Source organism: Odocoileus virginianus, chromosome 12 (assembly GCF_023699985.2).
Source record: "Odocoileus virginianus isolate 20LAN1187 ecotype Illinois chromosome 12, Ovbor_1.2, whole genome shotgun sequence".
Lineage (NCBI taxonomy): Eukaryota > Metazoa > Chordata > Mammalia > Artiodactyla > Cervidae > Odocoileus > Odocoileus virginianus.
In genome coordinates, this window is record NC_069685.1 from 7,916,217 (window position 1) to 7,943,234 (window position 27,018).

The 27,018-nt window shown below is 37.1% G+C and overlaps 1 protein-coding gene across 2 annotated transcripts in view; it reads left to right on the plus strand.

Moving 5' to 3' along the window:
- Window positions 1-27,018, plus strand: part of IQCM (IQ motif containing M) — a 486,330-nt gene that overhangs the window by 205,386 nt on the left and 253,926 nt on the right. Inside the window, exon 9 of one of the 2 annotated variants that reach the window (XM_070474777.1) lies at window positions 20,993-21,051. The exons of the other annotated variant lie outside the window; for it this stretch is intronic. Coding sequence (XP_070330878.1) covers window positions 20,993-21,051 — 59 coding nt within the window. The remainder of the gene's footprint in view (window positions 1-20,992; window positions 21,052-27,018) is intronic. 2 annotated transcript variants of the gene reach the window in all.

A 27,018-nucleotide genomic window follows, 5' to 3' on the forward strand; every position in this document is an offset into this window, starting at 1 on the left:
TCTCCTGCGGCTTCTTGCTCCTTAACTCCAGAGAGCTGCCTCCTTGCCGTGTCCTCACATGGCCTTTCCAGTGTGTGTGTCTAGTGTTTCTCTCTCCCTTATAAGTATGCTAGTCATATTAGATTAATGCCCTACCCCAATGAGCTCATTTAACCTAATTACCTCTCCATGGATAGTATCTCCAAATACAGTTACATTGGGGCTTAAGGATTCATATGAATTGTGGGGAGACACAGTTCAGTCCATAACACCATTAGATAGCTGATAGCAATTATTTTTCTTGTCTGTTGAATAGCTTGTTACCTAGTATTTTTTAAAAAATCTTGATTTTCTATGTTTTTCCTGTAAACCAAAACTTTTCAATTATGTAATACTTCTACTACTAAATTCTTTGTAAGTAAATACACTAAAAGTCAACCATTACATCCTTGTTTTAGATAAGGACATAATATGAATATTATTAAGGAAAATTATATGAGTTTAGATGAGGAAATTATATGAATATTATTTCCTGAAACTCAAAGTTATTGTAATCTATGAATACTGTTCTCAGAATATATTAATTAAATATAGAAAAAAATGATTACCTCCAGCTAATGGGATGTATATTTCTAATTCATACATGTCCTTAGCAAAAGTAACACCCATAGATGGTTGTTTTCATTATTTTCCAGTAAAGGGGAATAGATGAACTATTGTTTCTATGCCTGCGAGTTCTATGCTATTTTACATTAATAATTTAGAGATTGCTCCTAGCTAAGTGAGGAATGATATTTAAATATATCACTTTGGGGAGTAAATCTGGCGAGAGTAGACATGACTGGAGAGCTCCCAAGTGCGAGACTGGGGATGCTCACTCATTGCTGACTGGGGAATTAGGAGTGCAAAGGGCTACAGACCACGGCTTTGAATGATGGATGGTGCTTTGGATATGTGTACCTGCCTAAAGAATTTGGGGTAGACTAGAGTGGAGACTGGGTGAGCATTAAGAGGCCTGTCACATCAGTCCAGTTAGAGGCTTATCTTACCCTTGCAAACCTATTATGTTGGGTGTAGGGTGGGAATGGATAAGAGAGAGTAAGATTGAAATCTTCAAATTATTTTCCTTCAGCTCACTGCACCTTTAGTTTTCACCATCAGAAGTCTAGCTTTTTTTTTTTTTAAGTAAGTTTTCTCCTGTCATTTATTCTTTAAAATAACAACAGCTCTAAAAGGGGTGAAACACCAAGTTCTAAATTAAGCTTTTTTCCCTTCTCTTTTTATTGTGGTAAACTATTCATAAGATAAAATTTATCATTTTAACAGTTTCAAGTGTACATACAGTAAGTATACTCACATTGCTATGTAACCGTTACTACCATCCATTTCCTGAACATTTTTATCTTTCCAAACTAAAACTCTGTACCCATTGAACACTAATTCCTTGTTCTTCCTTTCCGCCATCTCCTGGCAACAAATATTCTACTTTCTTGTGATTGGTTTGTCTCACTTATAATGTCTTCAGAGTTCATCCATGTTGTATCATGTGTCAGAATTTCCTTTTTACAAAAGGCTGAAAAATATTCTGTTACATATGTGCTATATTTTGTTTATCCATTCATCTGATCGTGGACACTTGGTGCTTCTACCATTTGAATCTTGCAAATAATTACACTATGAGCATGGATGTACAAATATTGTTTGAGTCCTTTCTTTCATGTCTTTTGGGTATATATCCAGGAGTGGAATTGCTAAACCATATGGACTTCCCTGGTAGCTCAGTGGTAAAGAACTTGCCAGCAGCACAGGAGATCGGGGCTCGATCCCTGGGTCGGGAAGATCCCTGGAGGAGGGAATGGCAACCCACCCCAGTACTCTTGCCTGGAGACTCCCACGGACGGAGGAGCCTGGTGGGCTACGGTTCATGGGGTCACATACAGTTGGACTCGACTGAAGCGACTAAGCAGCAGCAGCATTGTATCCCTGTGTTTGATATTTTGAGGAATCACTACACTATATTTAGTACACTGGCTACCCATTTTACATTCAGTCTAGTAATGTGCCTGTGTTGCAGTTTCTCCACATTTTCATCAGCACTTATTATATTTTATGTTTTCCTAATACATCCTAATGGGTGTGAAGTGTTAAGTGATCTTGATGTGAGTTTGTTCAATCAGGTCCAGAAGACAGAAAGGGACTAGAAAAATTGAGAATGTAGAAAGAAGCTTGCATTGTTTAGGAGGAGTGATGACAGGGTACAGAAAAGCCTGTATTTGAATTTGTGGGAGGAGAGAAAAATATAACACATTTTGCTTTCAAAACACTCTGTAGAGGTTAGTTCCTCTCAGAATTTTAATTCTCTCAAATAAGAAAGTTAATGTGGATATACTTACTTTAGGCTAAAAGAAAATATCGCCTTTAAGCCTAAAGTTTTAATTTTCTTTTTAGAGTATTTTGTATCCTATATGTTTTTAGTTCTAATTAGATGACAGTACAATAACGTTATATGTCCTTAGCTTTAATGTTTCATTTCTGCAATTGCAGACTTATTGTATTAGAATTTCCAGTTATTTTAAACAATGGCATATAGGTTCCCAAACTTCTTTGCACTAAGTTAAAGATGCTGTCTGCAGTCCTGAGATATTTATACTCTTAATTATCTTGAAAGATAATATTTATCCAAATAAGTGAACTTTGTCCAAATTATTGACCTGTCAATAAGATCCCCTGCATAACATAAAAATGTGGTATTACATTGCAATAATGTAGGAGAGACTACCATCTCCAACTTTGTTGCTGCAATTTCATTTCACAACTTTTCTTTACAAGGTTTGCTAACTTTATGATAATGTATGAAGCAATCTGGAAACCCACAATCTGAAGAAAGGTAAGTGTGGAAAACAACCCTGGTATTTATCAAAATTCTGAGATGAGAAATTAATATCAATAGTGCTCTTAAAAAATCTTGAATAAAAACAAATATTGACCAAAAATTGTATAAGAAGTTAATTTCTAGTTAATATTTAGAAACACAGGAGAGTGAAGAACTTAAAAATTTTTATTGGAGTCTAGGCGCTTTACAGTGTTGTGTTCATTTCAGCTGAGCAGTGCGGTGAATCAGCTCGATGTATACCTGTATCCCCTCCTCTTGGACCTCCTGCTCACCAACCCGCACCCGCACCCACACCCCACCCTGGGTCCCCACAGACCATGGCGCTGAGCTCCCTCCGCTGTGGAGCAGCTTCCCACCAGCTGTCTAGTTTACACTCGGTGGAGCGTATAGACGTCAATCCCAGCCTCCCAGGTCACCCCACTGCCCCGCCCCACCGTGTCAACAGGGCTGTTCTCTCTGTGTCTCTGTACTCCTGCCCTGACAGTGCGTTCATCTGTTCCATTTTTCTGGATTCCACATATATGGGTTAATATGCAATATTTGCTTTTCTCTTTCTGACTTACTTCACTCTTTATGGCAGTCTCCAGGTCCAACCATGTCTCTTACAAGCAACAAGGCAGAACTCTCCTCAGTGAGTGGCTAATTTACAATTACGTCACTGTGGCTGTGGGAGCAGAAGGTTCTCTGATGCGAACTCCGCCATTTGATGGTACTCTAGAGTGAGGATGAGATAAGCAAGGGAATGCCCGGGCGTGTGGGCTTCTGTACTTACTGCAGTGGTGACAAGGTGCAGGGATGGAGGAGCACAGGGGAGAGAACAGATGTGGTTGTCGGCATGGAAGAGCAGGGTGCATTTCAGGAAGTAAAAGAAATTGAATGTGGTAAAAGCATAACATTCAAGCGAGAAGGTGACAAGAAAATGAAGATTTAAGAAAAGTCCCATCATCCTGAAGTGCCTTCCTTAGCGCCTTCCATAGGATATCGTTTGATCCGTTTATTTCTTTTTTAAAATTAATTAATTTTTAATTTATTTATTTTAGTTGGAAGCTAATTACTTTCCAATATTGTAGTGGTTTTTGCCATACATTGACATGAATCAGCCACAGGTGCACATGTGTCCCGATCCTGAACCCTCCTCCCACCTCCCTCCCCACCCCATCCCTCAGCGTCATCCCAGTGCACCAGCCCTGAGCACCCCATCTCATGCATCCTACCTGGACTGGCAATCTGTTTCATATGATAATCTACATGTTTCAGGGCTATTCTCTCAAATCATCCCACCCTTGCCCTCTCCCATAGAGTCCAAAAGACTGTTCTATACATCTGTGTCTCTTTTGCTGTCTTGTGTATAGGGTTATCATTACCATCTTTCTAAATTCCATATATATGTGTTAGTATACTGTATTGGTGTTTTTCTTTCTGGCTTACGTCACTCTGTATAATAGGCTCCAGTTTCATCCATCTCAATTGAACTGATTCAAATGTATTCTTTTTAATGGCTGAGTAACATTCCATTGTGTATATGCACCACAGCTTCCTTATCCATTTGTCTGCTGATGGACATCTAGGTTGCTTCCATGTCCTGGCTATGATAAACAGTGCTGTGATGAACATTGGAGTACACATGTCTCTCACAATTCTGGTTTCTGCGGTGTGTATGCACAGGAATGGGATTGCTGGGTCATATGGCAGTTCTATTTCCAGTTTTTTAAGGAATCTCCACACTGTTCTCCATAGTGGCTGTACTAGTTTGCATTCCCACCAACAGTGTAAGAGGGTTCCCTTTTCTCCACACCTTCTCCAGCATTTATTGTTTGTAGATTTTTGGATAGCAGCCATTCTGATCATTGAGATGGTACCTCATTTTGGTTTTGATTTGCATTTCTCTGATAATGAGTGATGTTGAGCATCTTTTCATGTGTTTGTTAGCCATCTGTATGTCTTCTTTGGAGAACTGTCTGTTTAGTTCTTTGGCCCAGTTGATTGGGTCATTTATTTTTCTGAAATTGATCTGCAAGAGTTGCTTGTATATTTTTGAGATTAATCCTTTGTCAGTTGCTTCGTTTCCTATTATTTTCTCCCATTCTGAAGGCTGTCTTTTCCCTTTGCTTATAGTTTCCTTCGTTGTGCAAAAGCTTTTAAGTTTCATTAGGTCCCATTTGTTTATTTTTGCTTTTATTTCCATTACTCTGGGATGTGGGTCATAGAGGATCCTGCTGTGATTTATGTCAGAGTGTTTTGCCTATGTTTTCCTCTAAGAGTTTTATAGTTTCTGGTCTTACATTTAGATCTTTAATCCATTTTGAGTTTATTTTTGTGTATGGTGTTAGAAAGTGTTGTAGTTTCATTCTTTTACAGGTGGTTGACCAGTTTTCCCAGCATCACCTGTTAAAGAGATTGTCTTTTCTCCAATGTATATTCTTGCCTCCTTTGTCAAAGATAAGGTGTCCATAGGTACGTGAATTTATCTCTGGGCTTTCTATTTTGTTCCATTGATCTGTATTTCTGTCTTTGTGCCAGTACCATACTGTCTTGATGTGAAAAGAATTTGCCTAACCATGACCCTAGGAAGTAAAGGAATACAAGCAAATAGAATTTGGTTTAATACCTGGCTGCATTCCACGTTGTTGATTTGTGTTTCAAAGAACATAGTGTGAGTCCTCTGGGCATTTGGACCTCCCTCCTCCCAAAGAGAACAAGTCCTGTATGAGAGGAACCAGGAGTCACTGCTCACACTTTTGAACATACTTATAGATTCATCACTTTGGATTTCCCCTTGTGGCTCAGTGGCTAATCTGCCTCCAATGCAGGAGACACAGATTCGATCCCTGGGTCATGAAGATCCCCTGGAAGAGGTCATGGCAAGCCACTCCAGTATTCCTGCCTGGAAAATGCCATGGACGGAGGAGCCTGGTGGGCTACAGTCCCTGGGGTCACAGAGAGTCGTATGACTGAAGCAGCTAAGCTCAGGTACCTCCCAAAGAGAATGTCCTGTGTGAGAAACCAGGAGTCACCGCCATGTTTCTGCACATACACGTAGAGTCATCACATAAACACCACTGAAATAAGTCTCATGGAGAACATTTTTTAGAAATGAAATGAAAACATGTCAAGTACACATTATTCTTTATATTAATTTTGACCATGAAATGGGTTGACTAGATTTTAAAGAAATTTCCTCTCAGTTTTCTCTGGAGGATTTTCTTGCACAATCTTGGTGAAAGAAAACTGTAAGAATCTAAGGGGATATTCTTCTTTGAAATTTAGATATTTTTATGTGATTCTTTACCAAATTGTGCTGTCAGAAAACTGTGGGCATTCACCTGAAAGATGTTACTACATAATAAAAAGTGGTCAATTAACTCTTAATGTGTAAACATCTTTCCTCTTTTTTTCCTCTTCCATCATAATCTCTTCTCTCTGCTGTTTTCCTTCCCTCTGCCACATATTTGAGAGATATTTTAATTATTTTCATGTTCATGATATTCTCATCTTGTGGGCTGCATTTGATAAAAAGGTCATCTGATTTGATTTTCTGATATTTCAAAGGATTAACATAAATCATTGTGACTATTAAGTTTAAAATTTCTATTTATTCAAATAATTTCTCATATTTAAAAAGATCATTTTGGATACTAATGAAATGATATGTTGAAAATCCTGTAGTAGTCTTGGGACTGCTTTAAGCCTTGAGTTAACTACATGACTATGATTTGACATGTTGAACAATATTCCAACAGTTTCCTTTTTTCTAATTTTTTAATTTATTTGTTATGGTCTTGTTACAAGGAGTAGTGATGTTTAATACTGTACATTATCTTCAAATCTCACATTTTAATTTTGAAATGCATATTTATTTTCTTATGAAATATAAAATTTTGAATCTTTGTGATAGAATGATGCAGATATTTATTTTGATATACTCCTATATATATAATTATTATTTTAATGTATGTACTTGCAGCTAAAACTCTACATTTCAGTAGTTATATTGCTTTGCAGCAGTATTATCTGAACCTGCTATTTTTATATCATATATTTTATATGGTCTTAGGTATTTTTATGATCATTATTTATTTTTTTTAATCTTTCTTTCTAGATAAAAATTTCTACTGTTGCCTTAAAGTACTTTTGGGGAAAAATAAAGGAGGTACTTCATGTAGAATTCCTCTGGCAATAGTCTAAGATGTACAGTCACAATAAATTGGCAGGCATATATATTTAAAACTATTCTAACAAAGTTTTAAAAGAAAGCACTGTTGATGAATGCATGCTTTGGATTATAATGTTACTTAGGTTTACCAATGTACCACAATTTAAACTACATCACAATACCACTCACACTAAGAAATATTAAAAAATGGAAGGTTAGGTAAATAGAAATAATTTAAATTTGTATTTGGGGACTGATACATTTTTATAGAGAAGAATCTTGATCTACACTTCTCATTTCTTTGATTATAGGAGACCATTAGTTTTTTAGTTTCAGAATTTACTTCATAATCTTTCCTTACCATAGAAGCCAAAGGATTCAATCAAATTCTGCCAATCATGTTGACCCTTTATTCTCAGATATCCTCTTGTGGGAAAGGTATTTGAGAGACTCTAGGACCCTGGGCATTAATAATAGTGCTCGCCACAGTTCTAGTTTTATAATAATCTCCCAGTCCACATATTCATCCTTTCTGAAATAAGCTGGGGTGCGATTGTCACCAAAACCTGGATGAAAAATGAGAAGCTGGCCGCAGAGAACATTGGAACAACTATTAGGTTAAGGGAGTGAACAGACTGTGCTTGCCCTGGGGAATCCCCCCACCCCCACCCTCCTGGGAGCCTAGGTACGCTTGTTCTCTAGGAAAGGGAACATTAACTAAATTTCTTAAAAAGTAATGAAAGAGAACAAACTGTAAAAACGCAGCCAAAAAAGGCAAACATCTGTTACTGAACATGTCTTACTTGTCTTCCTTTTAATGTTCTTAGGAATAAATTTATGAACTAGGAAAGGTTCAGCACTAATTAGCTTGTTTTCATCAAACAAAATGCACCAGACATGGATGTTGAATATGAATGAAAACTTCAGTAGTAATAATAAGTAGACACAGAAAGTGCCAGGGGAAGTAGAAAGTGCTGGCATCCAGGGTTATGGCCACAGGCTTTGGATCTTGCTGTGGCTGTTCATATTGCATTGATTTAGATTTGCTTTTTTAAATGATCAGAAAAGAATCTAAAAAGTCAAGTATATTCATTAAACAATAGATGGATTAGGTGCAAAATTTTCTCCTCAATTATACACTTTTAGCTTAATGAGATGTTAGACTAAATTGCAATGACAAATATGCTTGCAATACCTGTATTTTGAAGGAAACCCCAATGAGCCAAAAATGAAAAAAATCAACCACACATTACAACAACAATGCTTTATAATCTTATTTTCTCATTCAAAAATATATTCTAAACATATTTTCTTATTGATTAACATATATTCTGTGACATTAAATTAATGACAGTGCTATTCTGTTGAGTGTAACTCTAAGGACATAGCTCATTTTTGGTTATTTTGGCAATTGACTGCTTTAATGGGATGCAGCACACTATATTTGTAGTTAAATGTTTGTGCATATTCTTAATTTCCTTAGAATAAATTTCTTTTAGTGAAGTTGTCGTTATGTTGCTCATTTGTTTTTTATTATATATTGATAATTTGTCTTCCAAAGAAGTGTTGTTTTCAATTTTCACATAGATTTCCACTGCTACTTCTTCCTCAAAAACAAAAGTATGCAAAGAAATAAAAAACAATAATCAACTAAAATTAGATAATTTTCTGCAGGTTTAGTTTAAATCAGAGTTAGATTTTAGGATGTTTTGTGAAGTGGGGAAATATCCTTTAGTCCTTTGCCACTCCGTGGGTCAATAGAATTATTATCATCTGGGAACTGGTTAAAACTGTAGGCTTTTAGGACCCACCCCAAATCTATTGAATCAAAATCTATTGTATGAATAAGACCAATAGTGATTTATAAGTATATAAATGTTTGAGAAATACTGTTTAGGCAATTCCCCATAACATTTTGCCTTTTAAGTGGGCTTTTGATAAATAGTGACAGTATATTCAATGTAATTTTTTCCTGACAAATACCTGAAGTACAGATATAAAGACCTACAAGACCTTCTAGAACTAACACCCCCAAAAAGATGTCCTTTTCATCATAAGGGACTGAAATGCAAAAGTAGGAAGTCAAGAGATACCTGGAGTAACAGGTAAGTTTGGCCTTGAAAATGAAAATGAAAGCAGGGCAGAGGCAAGGGAACATGTTGGTCATTGCAAACATCCTCTTCTAACAACACAAGAGATGTCCTACACATGGATGTCACCAGATGGTCAACACCGAAATGAGCTTGATTATGTTCTTTGCAGCCAAAGATGGAGAAGCTCTATAGAGTCAGCAAAAACAAGACTGGGAGCTGACTGTGGCTCAGATCATCAGCTCCTTATTGCAAAATTCACGATTACATTGAAGAAATTAGGAAAAACCCCTAGACCATTCAGATGTGACCTAAATCAAATCCCTTATGATTATACAGTGGAGGTGATGAATAGATTCAAGGGACTAGATCTGGTAGACAGAGTGCCTGAAGAACTATGGACGGAGGTTTGTAACATTGTACAAGAGGTGGTGATGAAAACCATCCCAAAGAAAAAGATTGCAAGAAGGCAAAACAGTTGTCTGAGGAAGCCTTACAGCTAGCTGAGAAAAGAAGAGAAGTTAAAGGCAAAGGAGAAAGGGAAGGATATACCCAACTGAAAGTAGGGTTCCAGAGGATAGCAAAGAGAGATAAAAATGTGTTCTTAAGTGAACAGTGCAAAGAAATAGAGGAAAACAATAGAATGGGAAAGACTAGAGATCTCTTCAAGAAAATTGGAGATGCTACAGGAACATTCCATGCAAAGATGGGCTCAATAAAGGACAGAAATGGTATAGACCTAACAGAAGTAGAAGACATTAAGAAGAGGTGTCCAGAATACACAGAAGAACTGTACAAAAAAGATCTTCATGACCCAGATAATCATGATGGTGTGATCACTCACCTAGAGCCAGACATGCTGAAGTGTGGAGTCAAGTGGGCCTTAGGAAACATTACTACAAATAAAGCTAGTGGAGGTGATGGAATTCCAGCTGAGCAATTTCAAATCCTAATAAGATGATGCTGTTAAAGTACTGCACTCAATATGCCAAAAACTTTGGAAAACACAGCAATGGCCACAGGACTGGAAAAGGTCAGTTTTCTTGCCCCCTCTTCTTATTAAATTTATACATAAAAATACCGATGTATAATACACTATGATTGATCACTATATAATGAAGTAGTGCTTATTCCTTAGTACAAGTATACTGTTTTATTCTTCAGTTATATATATGTGTGTATATATATACACACACACACACACTCTTTTTCAGATTCTTTTTCATTATAGGTTATCACAGAATATTGAACACAGTTCCCTGTGCTATATAGTAGGTCTTTGCTGTTTATCTCTTTTATATATATAGTGTGTGTATACACACACACACACACACACACACATATATACACACACACACACACCTCTTCATTGGGGGTGAAAGAAGAGAGTGAAAACGCTGACTTAAAACTCAACAACAGCAAAAAAGTCAACATTCAAAAAACTAGAATCATGGCATCCAGTCCCATCACTTCATGGCAAATAGAAGGGGAAAATGTGGAAGCAGTGACAGATTTTATTTACTTGGGCTCCAAAATCACTGTGGACAGTAACTGCAGTAATGAAATTAAAAGACACCTGCTCCTTGGGAGAAAAGCTATGACAAACCTAGACAACGTATTGAAAAGCCAAGACATCCCTTTGCAGATAAAGATCTGTCTAGTCATAGCTATGGTTTTTCCAGTAGTCATGTACAAGAATGTAAGCCTGGAACCATAAAGATGACTGAGCTCTGAAGAACTAATGGTTTTGAATTGTGGTTCTGGAGAAGACTCTTGAGAGTACCTTGGACAGAAAGATCGAACCAGTCAATTCTAAAGGAAATCAACCCTGAATAGCCATTGGAAGGATTGATGCTGAAGCTGAAGCTCCAATACTGTGGTCATATGATGCAAAGAGCTGACTCTTTGGAAAAGACTCTGATGCTGAGAAAGATTGAGGGCAGGAGGAGAAGGGGATGACAGAGGATGAGTTCGTTGGATGGCATCACTGACTCAATGGACATGAGTTTGAGCAAACCCTGGAAGATAATGAAGGCATGGGAAGTCTGGCTTGATGTAGTCCATGGGGTCACAGACAATGTCGGACATGACTTAGCCAACTGAATAACAACTATTCTCTGCTTAATTTAGAATTGTGGCAGGATAGGAATGCATTCTGCTTAATTTGGAGTCATGGCAGGATAGGAATGCATTTTCTTGTGAATGTTGATGAGTAAGGTTATAACCAATCAAAGATCTGAGAAACACATTTTCAAATAATGAAATAAAAATAGTGAATATGAAAATTCGCCTGGGAAAATATGCCAGGTAATAGACCTCTCAAACCAATAAAGTAATCTGTACAATTTCAATAAGCCAATATATCCAAGTGTATCCTTACTCTTGAAGAATTAGATCTTAGTGATTTATAAACACATAAATTTGAGAAGTATACTTTTATGTAATTCCCCATAAAAGTGCTTCAAACAAGGGTAGTTAGCCAAGTTTTAGTTAGTGGCTGGGGCAGCTTTTAACAGCCCCCCATGCATTTGATTTGTTGTTGTTTAATCACTAAATTGTGTCCACCCCTTTTGTGACCCCGTCTATTGCATGTAGCTTGCCCGGCTCCTCTGTCCCTGGAATTTCCCAGGCAAGAATGCTGAAGTGGGTTGCCTTCATTTTCTTCTCCATGGGATCTTCTCGACCCAGGGATTGAAGCCTGGTCTCCCACATTGCAGGCAGGTTCTTTACCAACTGAGCCACGAGGGAAGTCTTATGTATTTATAGGTTCATACACTTAAAACTTCAGAATAAGCTAGCTTATTCCTGGCAGCAGCTGTTCCATTGCTTGGCATTCTTGAATTCTGAAATTTCCAAGAACATACAGGGGAGATCTGGAACCAAGTATACTCCTAGGGGGTTTTGATAAACTTGGAAAACACATAGATTTCCAAGATCTTTTTATTCTTTTCTTTCTTGGGGGACTGACATTCACCTTAAACTTAGGGAACTTTTCTATCACATGGTTTTAAAAATTTCTGTTGTTTTATGTGTCGATAGTGCAAAGCAGTGTATTATTCATATACATATCTATATGTAGCTCTATATATGTATCTTAAAGAATAAAACTGAAACAAATACTTATAAAATTTAGGGAATGGAACTCTTTGTGTCTTTTCCCTCCCTTCATAATTTGAAGAAACTAATCTTCTTAATTTTATGTTAACTGTTCCCCTGTTTTCTTTATAATTTTAGCACATCTAGATACATCTCCAATTAGTATTTTGCTTAATTTTACTTGTATTTGACTTTATCTATATTAAATTATAATGTATTCTCTTTTTGCCCAACAATGTATTTTTGAGAACTGTCAATCTTCATAAATGTTGACCTCTGCCCCCGTGGTTCATTCATTTTCATGGATGCACAACATCCCATTGAATAATCATGTTGAAATTTAATTATCCTCTCCATTGCTGGGAGATATTTGTCTTTTTAAAAGGTTATGTCCTATGGTGAACAATTACGCTACATTCTTTAACAAATGTTAGGTGCAAGAGTTTCTCTAGGGTAAGAATTCCCAGCATCAATATGAACCTGCACCCTGTTGCATTGAGAATGGGTTATGTAGATGCTAGAATATTGATCCCTTTAGCCTGGAAGGCAGGTGGATAGGGTCTGGGGAGTAGGAACTCAGTAACTGATTATTAACTACCTGGATAATTGATTGCCTCTAGCCACAAGCAGCCTGGAGCAGACTGGCTGTGCTGGTCAGCGGGCATATGTTATGTTCAGTGTTACCAGGCAATACAGTGAACAGTCTTCTGCTTTCAGCAGCAGTTTATCAGAATTCCCATTGCTTCATATGCTTGGCAACACTTAATGTCAAAATTTTAACCTTTGTCAATTTGGAAGATGTGAAATATTTCTTTGCAATTTTAATTTGCATTTCCCTCATGACAAATCAGGCTGAGAATTTTTTTTCACACATTTCTAGACCACTATTATTTCTTCCTTGTGAACACCATAGAGTGGTATTTTTAAAAATGTATTTAGATGCATTTACACCCTTTCTATTTTGTGTTCTCCCCATTTGTCTTTCCATTTTATCCTTTTTTTTTTTTTTTTTGGTAAATTGACATATTTTCCCCTCTTGTTCCTTTGTCCCCAGTACAAGTTTGACATTGTATTAGTTTTCCTTGTAATCATTTGACATTTATGTTCTTGCTTTTACTTTTTTTAAGTGGTTAAATTATGAATTTTAATACATACTTTTAACTTAAAATATACTTATCCTCTTCCCACCTCATACAGAATCTTAGATTGCCTTAACTACTAGTGTTTAGTTCTCTCTTATTGTTTTTATTGTATTTAACTTCACAAATAATTTAGAAACTGTTATATAGTTTTATACTTCCCTACCTGTTTAGATTTACGTACATGCTTATCAATTTTTTACCTGCCCCTCAGGCAGTAAAGAATCTGTCTGCAATGCAGGAGACCTGGGTTCAATTCTTGGGAAGATCCACTGGGAAAGGGAATGGCTACCCACTCCAGTATTCTTGCCTGGAGATTTCCATGGAGAGAAGAGCCTGGTGGATTACAGTTTGTGGGGTCACAAAGAGTCGGATATGACTGAGCAGCTAACACTTTCACTTTTACATCTAGTATCACAGGCCTATCCCATAGTTTTCCTTCTTGAACTATGTCCTTTAGAAATACCTTTAGTAATGGCTTCTCTGGTAGCTCAGCTGGTAAAGAATCTGCCTGCAATGCGGGAGACCTGGGTTTGATCCCCAGGTTGGGAAGATCCCCTGGAGAAGGGATAGTCTACCCGCTCTGGTGTTCTGGCCTGGAGAATGCCGTGGACAGAGGAGTCGGGCAGGCTACAGTCCATGGGGTCACAAAGAGTCGGACACAACTGAGTGACTTTCACTTACTTTAGGTAAGGGTCAGTTGGCAGAAACCCTGTTCATATTATATTTACTTTTATCCTCAATAATACATTCTCCAAACATTGAGGTTATCATTTCCATGTTTTCTGACTGCCACTGTTCTATTGAAAAATCAGGATGTTTATACATTTGTCTTTCTCCTGTGAGTAATGTGTCTCTGCTCTCTATTTCTAAGGACATCTTTTAATTGTTGTTCTGCTGTTTTATTATGAGGTGTGTAAGTGTGGTTTTCTGTTTATTCTGCTTGGTTTTTGCTTGGCTTCCTAAATATGAAAATCAGTGTCTTTCTGCAGTATGGGAAAAAAAAATCTGTCACTGTCTCTTTGAATTGTATTTTTCTTCCATTTCTTTTTTCTGTATAAACTCTAATTAAAGCTTTTTATGAAACTCTACTTACACATATGTTGTCTTCCATTCAGTTGTCATTCATGTTTTCCCTCTTTTTCGTATTTGCCATCTCTTTGCCTCTCACTGCCGCATCCTGGGTCTTTTTTTTTCCTTCCTGATTTCTATTTTTAGATTACTTTTTCTATTTTTGTGTATCCATTCTTGGCTTTTGCTATTCGTTTAGCTATCATTTATTTCAATCATATGTTTCATTTTTACAATGTCTATTTGTTATTTTCCAAATTAGTTTGGTCAACTTTGATAAATTTGGGGTCCTTTAATATATGTCTGAACATATAGAAAAGGAAACTCATTCTTATTTTGCATTCTGTTTACCTTAATTACGGTATTACAGTCCTCAAATTTCTGAATGTGTAGTTTGTTGTTTTTTTCTGACACCTTGATTGCTTAATTTCTTATATTTGATGATTTTCTGACTGGGAGCTCATTTTTCTTGGTATTTTATTATGGAAATTCTTTGAAATTTTAAGCTACACTCTTCTTTATGATTGATATTTCCTTTTACCCAGTACATTTTCAGAGAACTACCAACAACTGAAGGCTGGCTTCCTGCAGTCCATGGGGTGGCAAAGATTTGGACATGACTTGGCAACTGAACAGGACAACCATGACCACCAGCCTGGGACCCCTTTACTCTAAAGTTGCTGCCTTTTTTTGTGGGGCGGGGGAGAGTTTAGGGAATTTCAGATAGTGTGAAGTGAGGCACCAAATCCTTATGAGTGAGGTGTTGCCCTGAGAAATTCCTAGGAAGGGATTTTGCCCCCTCTTTACCCAGAGCCAAGGCCATGAGAGACAAGTAGACTCATGGTATCTCCTTCTCTTTCTGTTTCTCTTCCTTTCTCACACCATGGAAATTAAAAATCCTGGTTATATGTGAATGATATTACACTTCCAGTCCCTAGCCTTTTACAGGGTGTTTTCAACTTTTAACATTTCTTGATGCTCTGAGTTCCAGTGCCTTCAAGTAGGGGGCACAGTTCAGTTCAGTTGCTCAGTCATGTCCAACTTCTGCCACCCCATGGACTGCAGCACCCCAGGCTTCCCTGTCCATCACCAACTCCTGGAGCTTGCTTAAACTCATGTCCATTGAGTCAGTTCAGTTCTATTCAGTTCAGTCGCTCAGTCATGTCCTACTCTTTGTGACCGCATGGACTGCAGCACGCCAGGCCTACTTATCCATCACCAACTCCCGGAGTTTGCTCAAACTTATGTCCATTGAGTTGGTGATGCCATCCAACCATCTCATCCTCTGTTGTCCCCTTCTCCTCCTGCCCCCAATCCCTCCCAGCATCAGGGTCTTTTCCAATGAGGCAGTTCTTCGCATCAAGTGGCCAAAGTTTTGGAGTTTCAGTTTCAGCATCAGTCCTTCCAATGAACACCCAGGACTGATTTCCTTTAGGATGGACTGGTTGGATCTCCTTGCAGTCCAAGGGACTCTCAAGAGTCTTCTCTAACACCACAGTTCAAAAGCATCAGTTCTTTGGCACTCAGCTTTCTTTACAGTCTAACCCTCATTCCATACATGACCACTGGAAAAGCCATATCCTTGACTAGACAGACCTTTGATGACAAAGTAACGTCTCTGCTTTTTAATATGCTGTTTAGGTTGGTCATAACTTTCCTTCCAAGGAGCAAGTGTCTTTTAATTTCATGGCTGCAATCACCATCTGCAGTGATTTTGGAGCCCCCCAAAATAAAGTCAGCCTCTGTTTCCACTGTTTCCCCATCTATTTGCCATGAAGTGATGGGACTGGATGCCATGATCTTAGTTTTCTGAATGTTGAGCTTTAAGCCAACTTTTTCACTCTCCTCTTTCACTTTCATCAAGAGACTCTTTAGCTCTTCACTTTCTGCCATAAGGTTGGTGTCATCTGCATATCTGAAGTTATTGCTATTTCTCGCGGCAATCTAAATTCAACATTTCTTCTTATTTTTGACCAGAGAGCAATTCCATTACTTCCCCTTCATCTCAGCTATGCATTTAAAATATCTTTTATTTTTATTTTTAGAATGTATTATAGTATTATTCTCTGATTTGTTGCTGTGAACATTCTTCCAGAAAGAACGGCCTTATTTTATCTTTTACAAATAAGTTGTCACCCCTCAGAGGGACTTATATTGGGATATAAACTTCTCTATCCGTCTTTCTTACCCATCTTTGTATTGCTACCATGTTATCCTTAAAGTCCTACATGTCAAGGAGTCTTGATTTCCCTTGGAGATTAAAGAAATTTTGTCTAGTGATTGGTAAAGGACCAACCTATGTTTCGTTGGGCCGCCTTCTTCAGTCTTTCCTCATCTGAAAGTTGAATGACTTTTTGAGGCCTTGGCTATTACCAAGTGACCAGTATTCCTTGTGGCATTCCCCTGACTTCTCATATGGAAAGTAAAGAAGACACCACACTTGAGAATGCCTTCAAAGTGGAGGCTTCTATGGCTCTATGAGAAGATTTGGAGAGACTAGGGGTTACCTGGGCCTATGGCAACTTCCTGGGGGTGTTTCTCTGGCTTGAAAACCTTCCTGTTCATTCTGTGTGTTCTTAGAAATGCTAAAATACAACAATGTAAAGAAAATGACTTGTGAAAAATTCCAAAATCATGTGTTTTGTGCCTTCTGGTTCTGCATGTGTGCAACTTATTGACAGTTTTCTTTTTTAAAATATTTCTTATCAGGAAGCAGTAGCACTATAAGGAATGCAACTCACTGCTATTTCACAGAATGTGCTGGTGACATGACTGACTTCTGCTGGGGAAACATGGATGTTTATATTCAAGCTTGGCAGAAAAAGCTTTTCAGTTTACTTCACATGTTTTAATGTGTAATTTGTAATTTTACATGTATATGCTATTAGTGGTTTTCTGTTCACAGTTACCTATTTTTAAACAAACATTTCATTTACCTTAAATGTGTGTTTATATATGCTTCTGGTAGGGTCACAAAGCTGTTTAAACTATGAAAATTTCTTGCTACTTAGAAAATACCCTTTAACTACATTTTAGGGTAAAGTGTTGGAGGCATAATGTGCTAATTATAGATTACCTTTATACTGCAAACATATTGCAGAATTTGACGCTAATAGTAGTAACATAGAAACATGGTTAGCGTGAAGGTGCAAAATGAAAGGCTTTTATTCCGTATTTCATCTCTGGTTAATCAGTGCAACAATTTAATCATTAAACTGTGAGAGAAATTAGTGGCATTGTCAAAAGGAAAACATAAATTCCAGATGAGATTTGGAAAGAAATGGGAATTGGTAGATTAGACAGCTGCTTCTGAAAGGAAGTTTGAGATGTAATAATATTATGTGAATTATCACAAGTTGGTGCCAGTTAAATTGTGGGATTTGAGAAAATATGTGGGAAAGGAGTCTGAAAAAAGGTTTGAAATAAATCTACACAGGTTGTTAAAAACATTGGGAATTTGACATGAGTGTTTAATAAGTGACTTACATCTTCAACCAAGTATTTAGAATGTGTCGCTTGAAATGCATTGCCATGAAGAGTCTAGGACCGTGAGGAGGTCTTGAGAAGCAGGTGGCAGCTGTGGCAAGAGGAAACATTTTGGGAGAGAATGGAATAGAAACATCAAGGCAGAATGGATTTGCAATTTTAATATGTAGGTATGGAGAAAACTAAGACTTGGGTAAAAAACCAAGAACCCTTAAGTAAAGGACTGCTATTGACTTTGCAAAAAGATGACCCCAAGCCCCTCGGGTTCTAATTATGTTAAGTCGGAAGAAAAAGAAAGAACAGATGTCACTGGAAAAAAATCAGAGAACATTTTAGTAAGAAAAATCCTCAAGACTGTTTGTCTAAGGGACTTCCCTGGTGGTCCAGTGGCCAAGACTCCACACTCCCATGCAGGGGGCCCAGATTTGATCCCTGGTCAGGGAACTAGGTCCCACATGCTGCAACTGGGAATTTGCCTGCCGCTAATAAAGATCCTGCATACATAACTAGGACCCAGAACAGACAAATAAATAAATTTAAAAAATCCTGAAGTTGGGGTGGCTGCCTTTTAGTCTGTGTCTTACAACCACCATTTTAAAAAAAGAATGGCTGTCTGGTTGCTTTGCTGAATGACCTTCATATCTGACACCCTTCATAATGGAGAGTATGTCATATGGCCAGAGAAGGAGGCAGTTAAAAAAATCAAGTTGGCAAGTTTAAATAGTAGTATCTTATAAGGACAGTGTGTTTCAAGCCAAGCACTTTGTTTTGTGCAAAAGTATGGAATATATAGGTTAAAAAATAATTTGTATAGCCATGAGTATTTTTCTAGCCATGAATATGTGTCGTGGAACATCTTGAGGGTGGTTTTTAAAATATAGGTCCTGTTTCATGTTTTATTATCACCTATATGTGCACATACATTTTTAAAAGTACAGTATTACTTTTGAGGATGATTTTTTGCTTTGAAATAGAAAACATGATCAGGGAGTTCTAAAATTAACAAGTAGTCAAGAAATGATACAAAGTGCTTCTCAAGGTTATTATTGTATTCTAACGTAACTATAGAAGAAAAGTTAATCTTCAACCTTAAAAAATGAATAGCATGAAATAAAAATTTACACATACAAGTCAGACTGCATGCAGGAGAATACTCACTATAGGATAGAGTGAAGCTCGATTACAAAGGAGAGGTTTATGATTTGTTTAATATATTTAAAATAATCACTCTGTGTCTTAAAACTGAGTGCAATTGCAATACAAATACAAATTTCTTCCATATTTCATGTTTACATTTACTCTTTATATATCCTGAGATTTTATAGAAGAGACTTCTTTGACTCCAGTTGCCAAACAGTGGTGAAATATATATACTTGAAACTTTAAAAGCAAAACTAAAATAAATATTTTCCTTGTGGTATCAGAAACACATCTATAGCCAAGACTCTTTCTGGTACTGACTTCTTCTAGAGCCTGAGAGGGAAGACAACACCAGCAATCCAAAATCCATTCATCTTTACTCATTAACAAGATTACCTCAAATTCCCCTGATTCAAGGCCATCATTTCAAAAGCTATTTTGATAGTTGACATAGCAGATTATAAATTGGGTATGCAATACCTCTAGGTATCAGTTTAAGCTTTGGATTACACCTAATGGCCAGAAAGGGAATGAATGGCCCAGTTACTTTAAGGTCTTGAAAAATCATCTCTCTGAGTTGTTCTTTCAACTGTTGACTGGTATTGAAGGATTGTATAAAAGATCTGTATTAAACACTCTAGTGTCATTATTGAAGAGATGCTCTTGAAGCTGACCATGCCATTATCCCAGGCTTCCTTTAAAGTACTCATGGAAGATATTTTAGAAGAAAAGTTAATCTTCAAAGTTAGTCTAATGGAAAAGTTTATCTAATGGAAAAAAAATTTACAGAAAATAAGTGTGCTTCTCTTATAGACACTGTGAGTGTTAGAACCACTGTGCTTTCTTTGCTACTTTGTGTTTTAGTCTGCCAGGCCTGCCATAATAAACCGCTACAGACTGAGTGGCTCACTCAGTGGAAGTTAACAGTAGAAGTTAAAGAGTTTTTTCTGAGGCTTCTCTCCTTGACTGATAGGTTTCTTCTTGCTGTGTCCTCACATGGCTTTTTCTTTGCAGTGCCCAGGTGGCCCCTCCTCCCGTTACCAGGTCACCAGTCCTACTGGATTAGGGTCTCACCCTTATGATCTCATTTAATCTTCATTACCTCCTAAAAGGCCTTATCTCCAAATATAATCACATCTCGGGATTAGGGCTTTGGTATATGAATTTTAGGGGAACACAGTTTAGACCACAATATTTTGATAGCTAGAAATTTGAGAGAGAAATCTGTATAACACATTAAGCAAAATCAGAAACACTTGAAATTATTTTTCTATTTATATTTTCCTTTCAACTTGATATTCTTTTTTGTCTTTTTAATACATACTGTATTTTTGGAAGCTGCTTTAATATTTTTATAAGTGGAGGACAAATAACTAAATAAATAAATTCTTATCTGTAGTAGATCTTTATAGGTATTTGTTCACTTAAATAATCCATAAGAATTGTATTCCTGGGAGCCAAAAGATGCTGGAGGAGGTCCTATGATCATATGCTGCTGAGTACACTTATTTATACACATTTTTAGGCTCATAATTGGGGCTTCTACAGTGGCTCAGTGGTAAAGGTTCCACCTGCAATGCAGGAGACGCAGAAGATGCAGGTTCGATCCCTGGGTGAAGAAGATCCTCTGGAGGAGGCCTTGGCAACCCACTCCAGTATTCTTGCCAGGGAAATCCTACAGGCAGGGGGACCTGGTGGGCTATAGTGAATAGGGTCGCAAAGAGTTGGACATGACTGAAGCGACTTAACATGATCAGATAGACATACATATGTATATCATTGTTCGGGCTTTTAATATATAGTATAATCAGGCCTTTATTATTTAGTATTAAATATTAATACTAAAGTTCTTTCTCCCTTTGATTAATATAATAGAACATCAATGGAATTAAAATTTTATTGACAGTGAAGTTGTTTTCCTAATTGTGTCTATTCTTTCTTCTAGAAAAACTTTATGAAAAAAGAACAACAATCTGTAAAACCAGAATCAAAGCCAAAGCCCAGGTACACCTTTTATATGATAGCATGAATGTATAAATTAATGTGCTTGCTTTGGTTTTATCCTGACAAGTATCTGGTTTAAAGAAGTGTAGGTTGTTGAAAATTCACAGTATGAACATATCTTTTCCAAAGTTCCCATTTAATTTGACTGAAGCAAGGGAAAACAATTCTTTTTATTTTTTTGAGCATATATTGCTCATTCAGTAGACCAGGCTTTAGTTCACAGTGGCTAGTAAAAGCACTCTATAAACAGTTCTACATGATGCTTCAGTAGTTTGGCTTGTTAGAAACTACGTACTACAGTCCGCTATGGTACAGCATGCTTTTCAGTCACTCTGTGAGAGATTCTTAAGACTGCCCTGCTTCTGTGTGTAGCAAATTTGTTGACAGACTTTTGTGAAAAACTAACTGATTATGTGAGATAGTTGGAAAGTGAAGTGGAAAGAAGGGATTGTTGAAAGCTAATAGTGAAGTTTCTGAAAAAGATAGTTTTCAAACTTGTACTTTCTTTTGCATTGGTAATACATTCATTTATTAAGTCATCTGATATTGTTTTTGCATCAGCCTGCTGCAAAGCTCTATGTCAAACCATATAGATGCAGATAGTAAAAGGGTGAACCTTGGAGACTAAAGTTTGCCAGAAGCAACCAGTTTGGAAATCTAACCCCCTAGTAAATACAGGTTTATTCAAATATATTTTTCAGGCTACTTTCTCTTACCAGACATCCTGCTTAATTCCTTCTCTCAATTACTCCTGAGGGGTGCCTGTATAATGTCCGTAATCCCTCATTCATAATTCCAAATCTGAAAAGCTCCAGAAACTGAAAACTGCTGTCACCTAAGATGGTGCCAAAACTTTAGTGTCAAAACCTGATCGAAATAACAATTGATTATGACCACTCATAGTCTACACTTTTCCCACTTCATGCGAATAGTCCAGTGTTGCATACATATGAACATTAGTTGTATTAATTAAAAATATATTTAATGATAGGACATGCCACAGACTGTACTTCAATGTTATATAATATATGGCATACATGCTATATTAATTTCCTAGACTTTGAAATAAAATCTGAATTTCAAAATGCATCTGACTCTAAAGTTCAAGCACTATAGAATTGCACTATATGGTGAATCTAGGCCAAATATGACTGTGAAATAATGCAGTGCAATTATTTAAATATCAAATAAATAAATATCCAATTTAAGATTAGATATTTTCTGAGAGCTAGTCTCATAATGAATTTAGTAATAGCAATCATTCTGTGTTTATCTTGTACAAGGTACTTGCATATAACTCCCATAACAACACATGATGTATTTTTATGTTACTGATGGGTAAACATGTTGATTATTTCACTTGGCCATTCAGCTAGTCAGTGAGGGAACTGGATTCAAATATAGGTCCTAAATAGTAGCTATCTACTATAAGCTAAATTATGTCAGATGAAACCTGGCTAAAATTTCAAATTCTGCAAGGGCAGAGATGGTTGATTCTATTAATGCTTTAATTTACAGTTCATGACACAATATATGGAATGTAGTGGATACTCAGAAAATATAATTGAATTAATGAACAATTTCCAGAGGAAAAAGAAAAACAGATTTGTATCTTGTCCTGTTGAGAAAAGTTTCTTTCAGTCTTTCATAGTTTATTAATTTGACAATAAACATTAAGAACCTGCTATTTTAGATGCTAAGGACAGGGTGAATGAGACAAACTTCTCTAACATTTGTGGAATGTAAAGCCTAGGCAGAATGTTCAGTTGCTTTTCACCAAGGAGAGAGGCAGAAATTGGAATTCAACTCCTGCCAGATGACAGGGACTTAGTAAACACCTCAGATTTCCATGGAAATCTTAGAATGCCAGCACTTGAGTGGGGAGTGCTTCCCTTGTGGCTCAGCTGGTAAAGAATCTGCCTGCATCTCACATGCTAGCAAAGTGATGCTCAAAATTCTCCAAGCCAGGCTTCAATAGTACGTGAACTATGAACTTCCAGATGTTCAAGCTGGATTTAGAAAAGGCAGAGGAACCCGAGATCAAATTGTGAACATCCATTGGATCATCAAAAAAGCAAGAGAGTTCCAGAAAAACATCTACTTCTGCTTTATTGACACCACCAAAGCTTTTGACTGTGTGGATCCAAACAAACTGGAAAATTCTTCAAGAGATGGGAATACCAGGCCACTGACCTGCCTCATGAGAAATCTGTATGCAGGTCAGTTAGAACTGGGCATAGAACAACAGACTGGTTCCAAATCGGGAAAGGAGTACATCAAGGCTGTATATTGTCACCCTGCTTATTTAACTTATATGCAGAGTACATCATGAGAAACACTGGGCTGGATGAAGCGCAAGCAGGAATCAAGATTGCTGAGAGAAATATCAATAACCTCAGATATGCAGATGACACCACCCTTATGGCAGAAAGTGAAGAACGAAAGAGCCTCTTGATGAAAGTGAAAGAGGAGAGTGAAAAAGCTGGCTTAAAACTCAACATTCAGAAAACAAAGATCATGACATTTGCTCGCATCACTTCATGGCAAATAGATGGGGAAAGAAAGGAAACAGTGACAGACTTTATTTTGGGGGGCTCCAAAATCACTTCAGATGGTGACTGCAGCCATGAAATTAAAAGACACTTGCTCCTTGGAAAAAAAGAGGTATGACCAACCTAGACAGCATATTAAAAGCAGAGACATTACTTTGTCAACAAAGGTCCATCTCGTCAAGGCTATGGTTTTTCCAATAGTCACGTATGGATGTGAGAGTTGGATATCAAGAAAGCTGAATGCCGAAGAACTGCACTTTCAGAGTGTGTTGTTGCAGAAGACTCTTGGGAGTCCCTTGGACAGCAAGGAGATCCATCCAGTCCATCCTAAAGGAAATCAGTCCTGAATATTCATTGGAAGGACTGATGCTGAAGCTAAATCTCCATTAGTTTGGTCACCTGATGAAAAGAGCCAACTCATAGGAAAAGACCCTGATTCTGCGAAAGATTGGAGGCAGGAGGAGAAGGGGACAACAGAGGATGAAATGGTTGGATGGCATCACCAACTTAACGGACATGAGTTTGAGCATACTCCAGGAGATGGTGATGGGCAGGAAGGCCTGGTGTGCTGTAGTCCATGGGGTCGCAGAGTCAGAGATGGATTAGTGACAGAACAACATAAACAGATAAAGTAGAAACTGACAGGATTAAAGAATAAAATGGACAACTCCATAATTATGACAGGAGATTTTTTACATTCCTCTTTTACTAATTGATAGGAAAATTAGTAAAATCAAAAAGAATAAATAACAACGTAGCATATTTTAACAAACCTTCAACTCATTTGACATAATTGACATTTATAGATGACTATATCCCACCAGTCCATCCTAAAGGAGATCAGTCCTGGATGTTCATTGGAAGAACTGATGCTGAAGCTGAAACTCCAATACTTTGGCTATCTGATGAAAAGAGTTGACTCATTGGAAAAGACCCTGATGCTGGGAGGGATTGGGGGCAGGAGGAGAAGGGGACGACAGAGGATGAGATGGCTGGATGGCATCACCGACTCGATGGGCATGAGTTTGAGTAAACTCCGGGAGTTGGTGATGGACAGGGAGGCCTGGCCTGCTGTGATTCATGGAGTCGCAAAGAGGCAGACATGACTGAGCAACTGAACTGGACTGAACTGATAGCCAACCACTGTAGAATATACATTTTTTTTAGATGCATGTGTAGCATTCATTATAGAGATAAAAACAGAAAGCAATGAAATAGAAATCAGAAACAATAAACCAAATTAACAAAGCCAAAAGTTGGTTCTTTGAAAATATTAAATTTTAAGAATATAGAATTTGTAAACTCCTAACAAAACTAAGATAAAAGACAAATTACCAATATTAAAAATGAAAAAAGTAGAATCACTATATATTCTGTGGACAGCGACAAGATAAAAGATTATATGAGCAACTTCTTGCCTATTACATTCAAAGACTAGGATGAAATGGAAAAATTCTTGAAAAAAGACAACATACCAAAAATTACATAGAGAAAATAAAAAATCTGAATAATTCATGTCTTTTAAATTGAATTTGTCATCAAAAGCCTTTTCACAAAAAGATTAGCTTTAAAGAAAAAATAATACTATATGTACATTTTTAAACTAGTTGATAGTGTTACCTTATTTTCTTGGGTAAGTCTTTTTCCTATAAATATCCTTTACCTGGTTAGTTTGATTGGGAAGTCTTTTTATTTTCCTCATAGGTATTGCTAAATTAAAATTTAGTCCAGTTTTTCAATGATAAAAATTGTACAGTCTGAAAGGTGAGTGCTTATTGTTTTTATTTTCCTGAAGCCAAGCAGTGACTCTGAATGCAAAACATTTTCCTGTACCGTCTGCCATCTGTTACCGCACCGCATAAAGAGCTGGGACAGTTTTGTAGGGACATCTAGCTAATTTTTGCAGGGATATCATAAATGTTTTAGAGGATGATGACTGAAGGGAAGTTTAGAGAGCACTTGATTCAATCCTTTAATTTTCAGTTGAGAAAATGAAGACTAAAGTGATTTCTTTAAGGTCACAAAAGGTCACACACAAAAAACAAACAGACAAAAACTGTTACTAGAATCCAACCCTCATTTTATAGTGTTCTTACTCAGTCAGGAAGCTTTTATGTTCTTTGTATCTTAAATTTTAGCAGCCTTTCTGACGATAGTAGACTGAAACTAATGAATTAGCATGTGTAAGAGTGCTTCTGGAGAAAAAGATAAAGATAAAAGTGAAACAACGTGAAAATAAAGTAAAGTAGTGAACAATATGGTCTTCCCTGGTGACTCAGTGGTATAGAATCCGCCTGCCAGTGTAGAAGACACATGTTTGATCCCTGGATCAGGAAGATCCCCTGGAGAAGGAAATGGCAACCCACACAGTATTCTTGCCTGGGAAACCCCACGGACAGAGGAGCCTGGCAGTCTACAGTCCATGGGGTGGCAAAGAGTCAGACACGGCTTAGCAACTGAACAACAACAAACACAAGTGAATAATATAAAACTGTAAATATTTCATATGCTGACATATTTCACTGAAAATATTTAAGTGAAACACTATTAAGATTTTCTTGTTTATTTGAAATCCTATACCATTTCTATCAGAAATTCCATGGTTCCTCTGTCCATGGGGATTCTCCAGGCAAGAATACTGGAATGAGTTGCCATGCCCTCCTCCAGGGGAATCTTCCCGACCCAGGGATCAAACCCAAGTGTTTCCTGCATTGCAGGCAGATTCTTTACCATCTGAACCACCAGGGAACCCCAAGAATACTGGAATGGGTAACCTGTCCCTTTTCTAGGGCAAATTACTGACCCAGGAATCAAACTGGGGTCTTTTGCATTGCGAGTGGATTGTTTATCAGCTGAGCTATCCAGGAAGCCCTTAGAATCCAAACGTTGGAACCCTTTAAGCTTGTATTTAAATTTTCTTCTTGTTAGAAATTTCTCATATATTTTCAGCTAGAGGTTTCCTTAGAGTCGATATGAGAACCGAGTATGTTATGACCTTTCATCAGTCATCAGTCAATTTCAGTAGGGTACCTTCCAATTTCTAAAGTACTTTTGCATTTCAAGGGTAAAATACATCGTACATATATTACCATTTCCAGGCTACATAAATATGAATTTGTTTTTCCCCCTCTTCTTAGTTATAGGAAAGAAAAACATGATGGAATTCTTCTACCCATAGCCACAGCTTTGGGGGAACCCTCTACAGTTGGCAAATAGAACTGGTTTTAATATCTAAGCAAAAATTGTGAACCAGGATTATAATCTATTATAGTATTACAGTGACATTGTACTTTTATTTTCTGTGAGAAAGGTGTTCTTCATATATCTTTCTTGAGGTTCACTTGAATTTCCTTGGCTACTCTAACTGTATTGTAGATAGTATCACGTTCATTTAGATATACTATTGTATTTCATA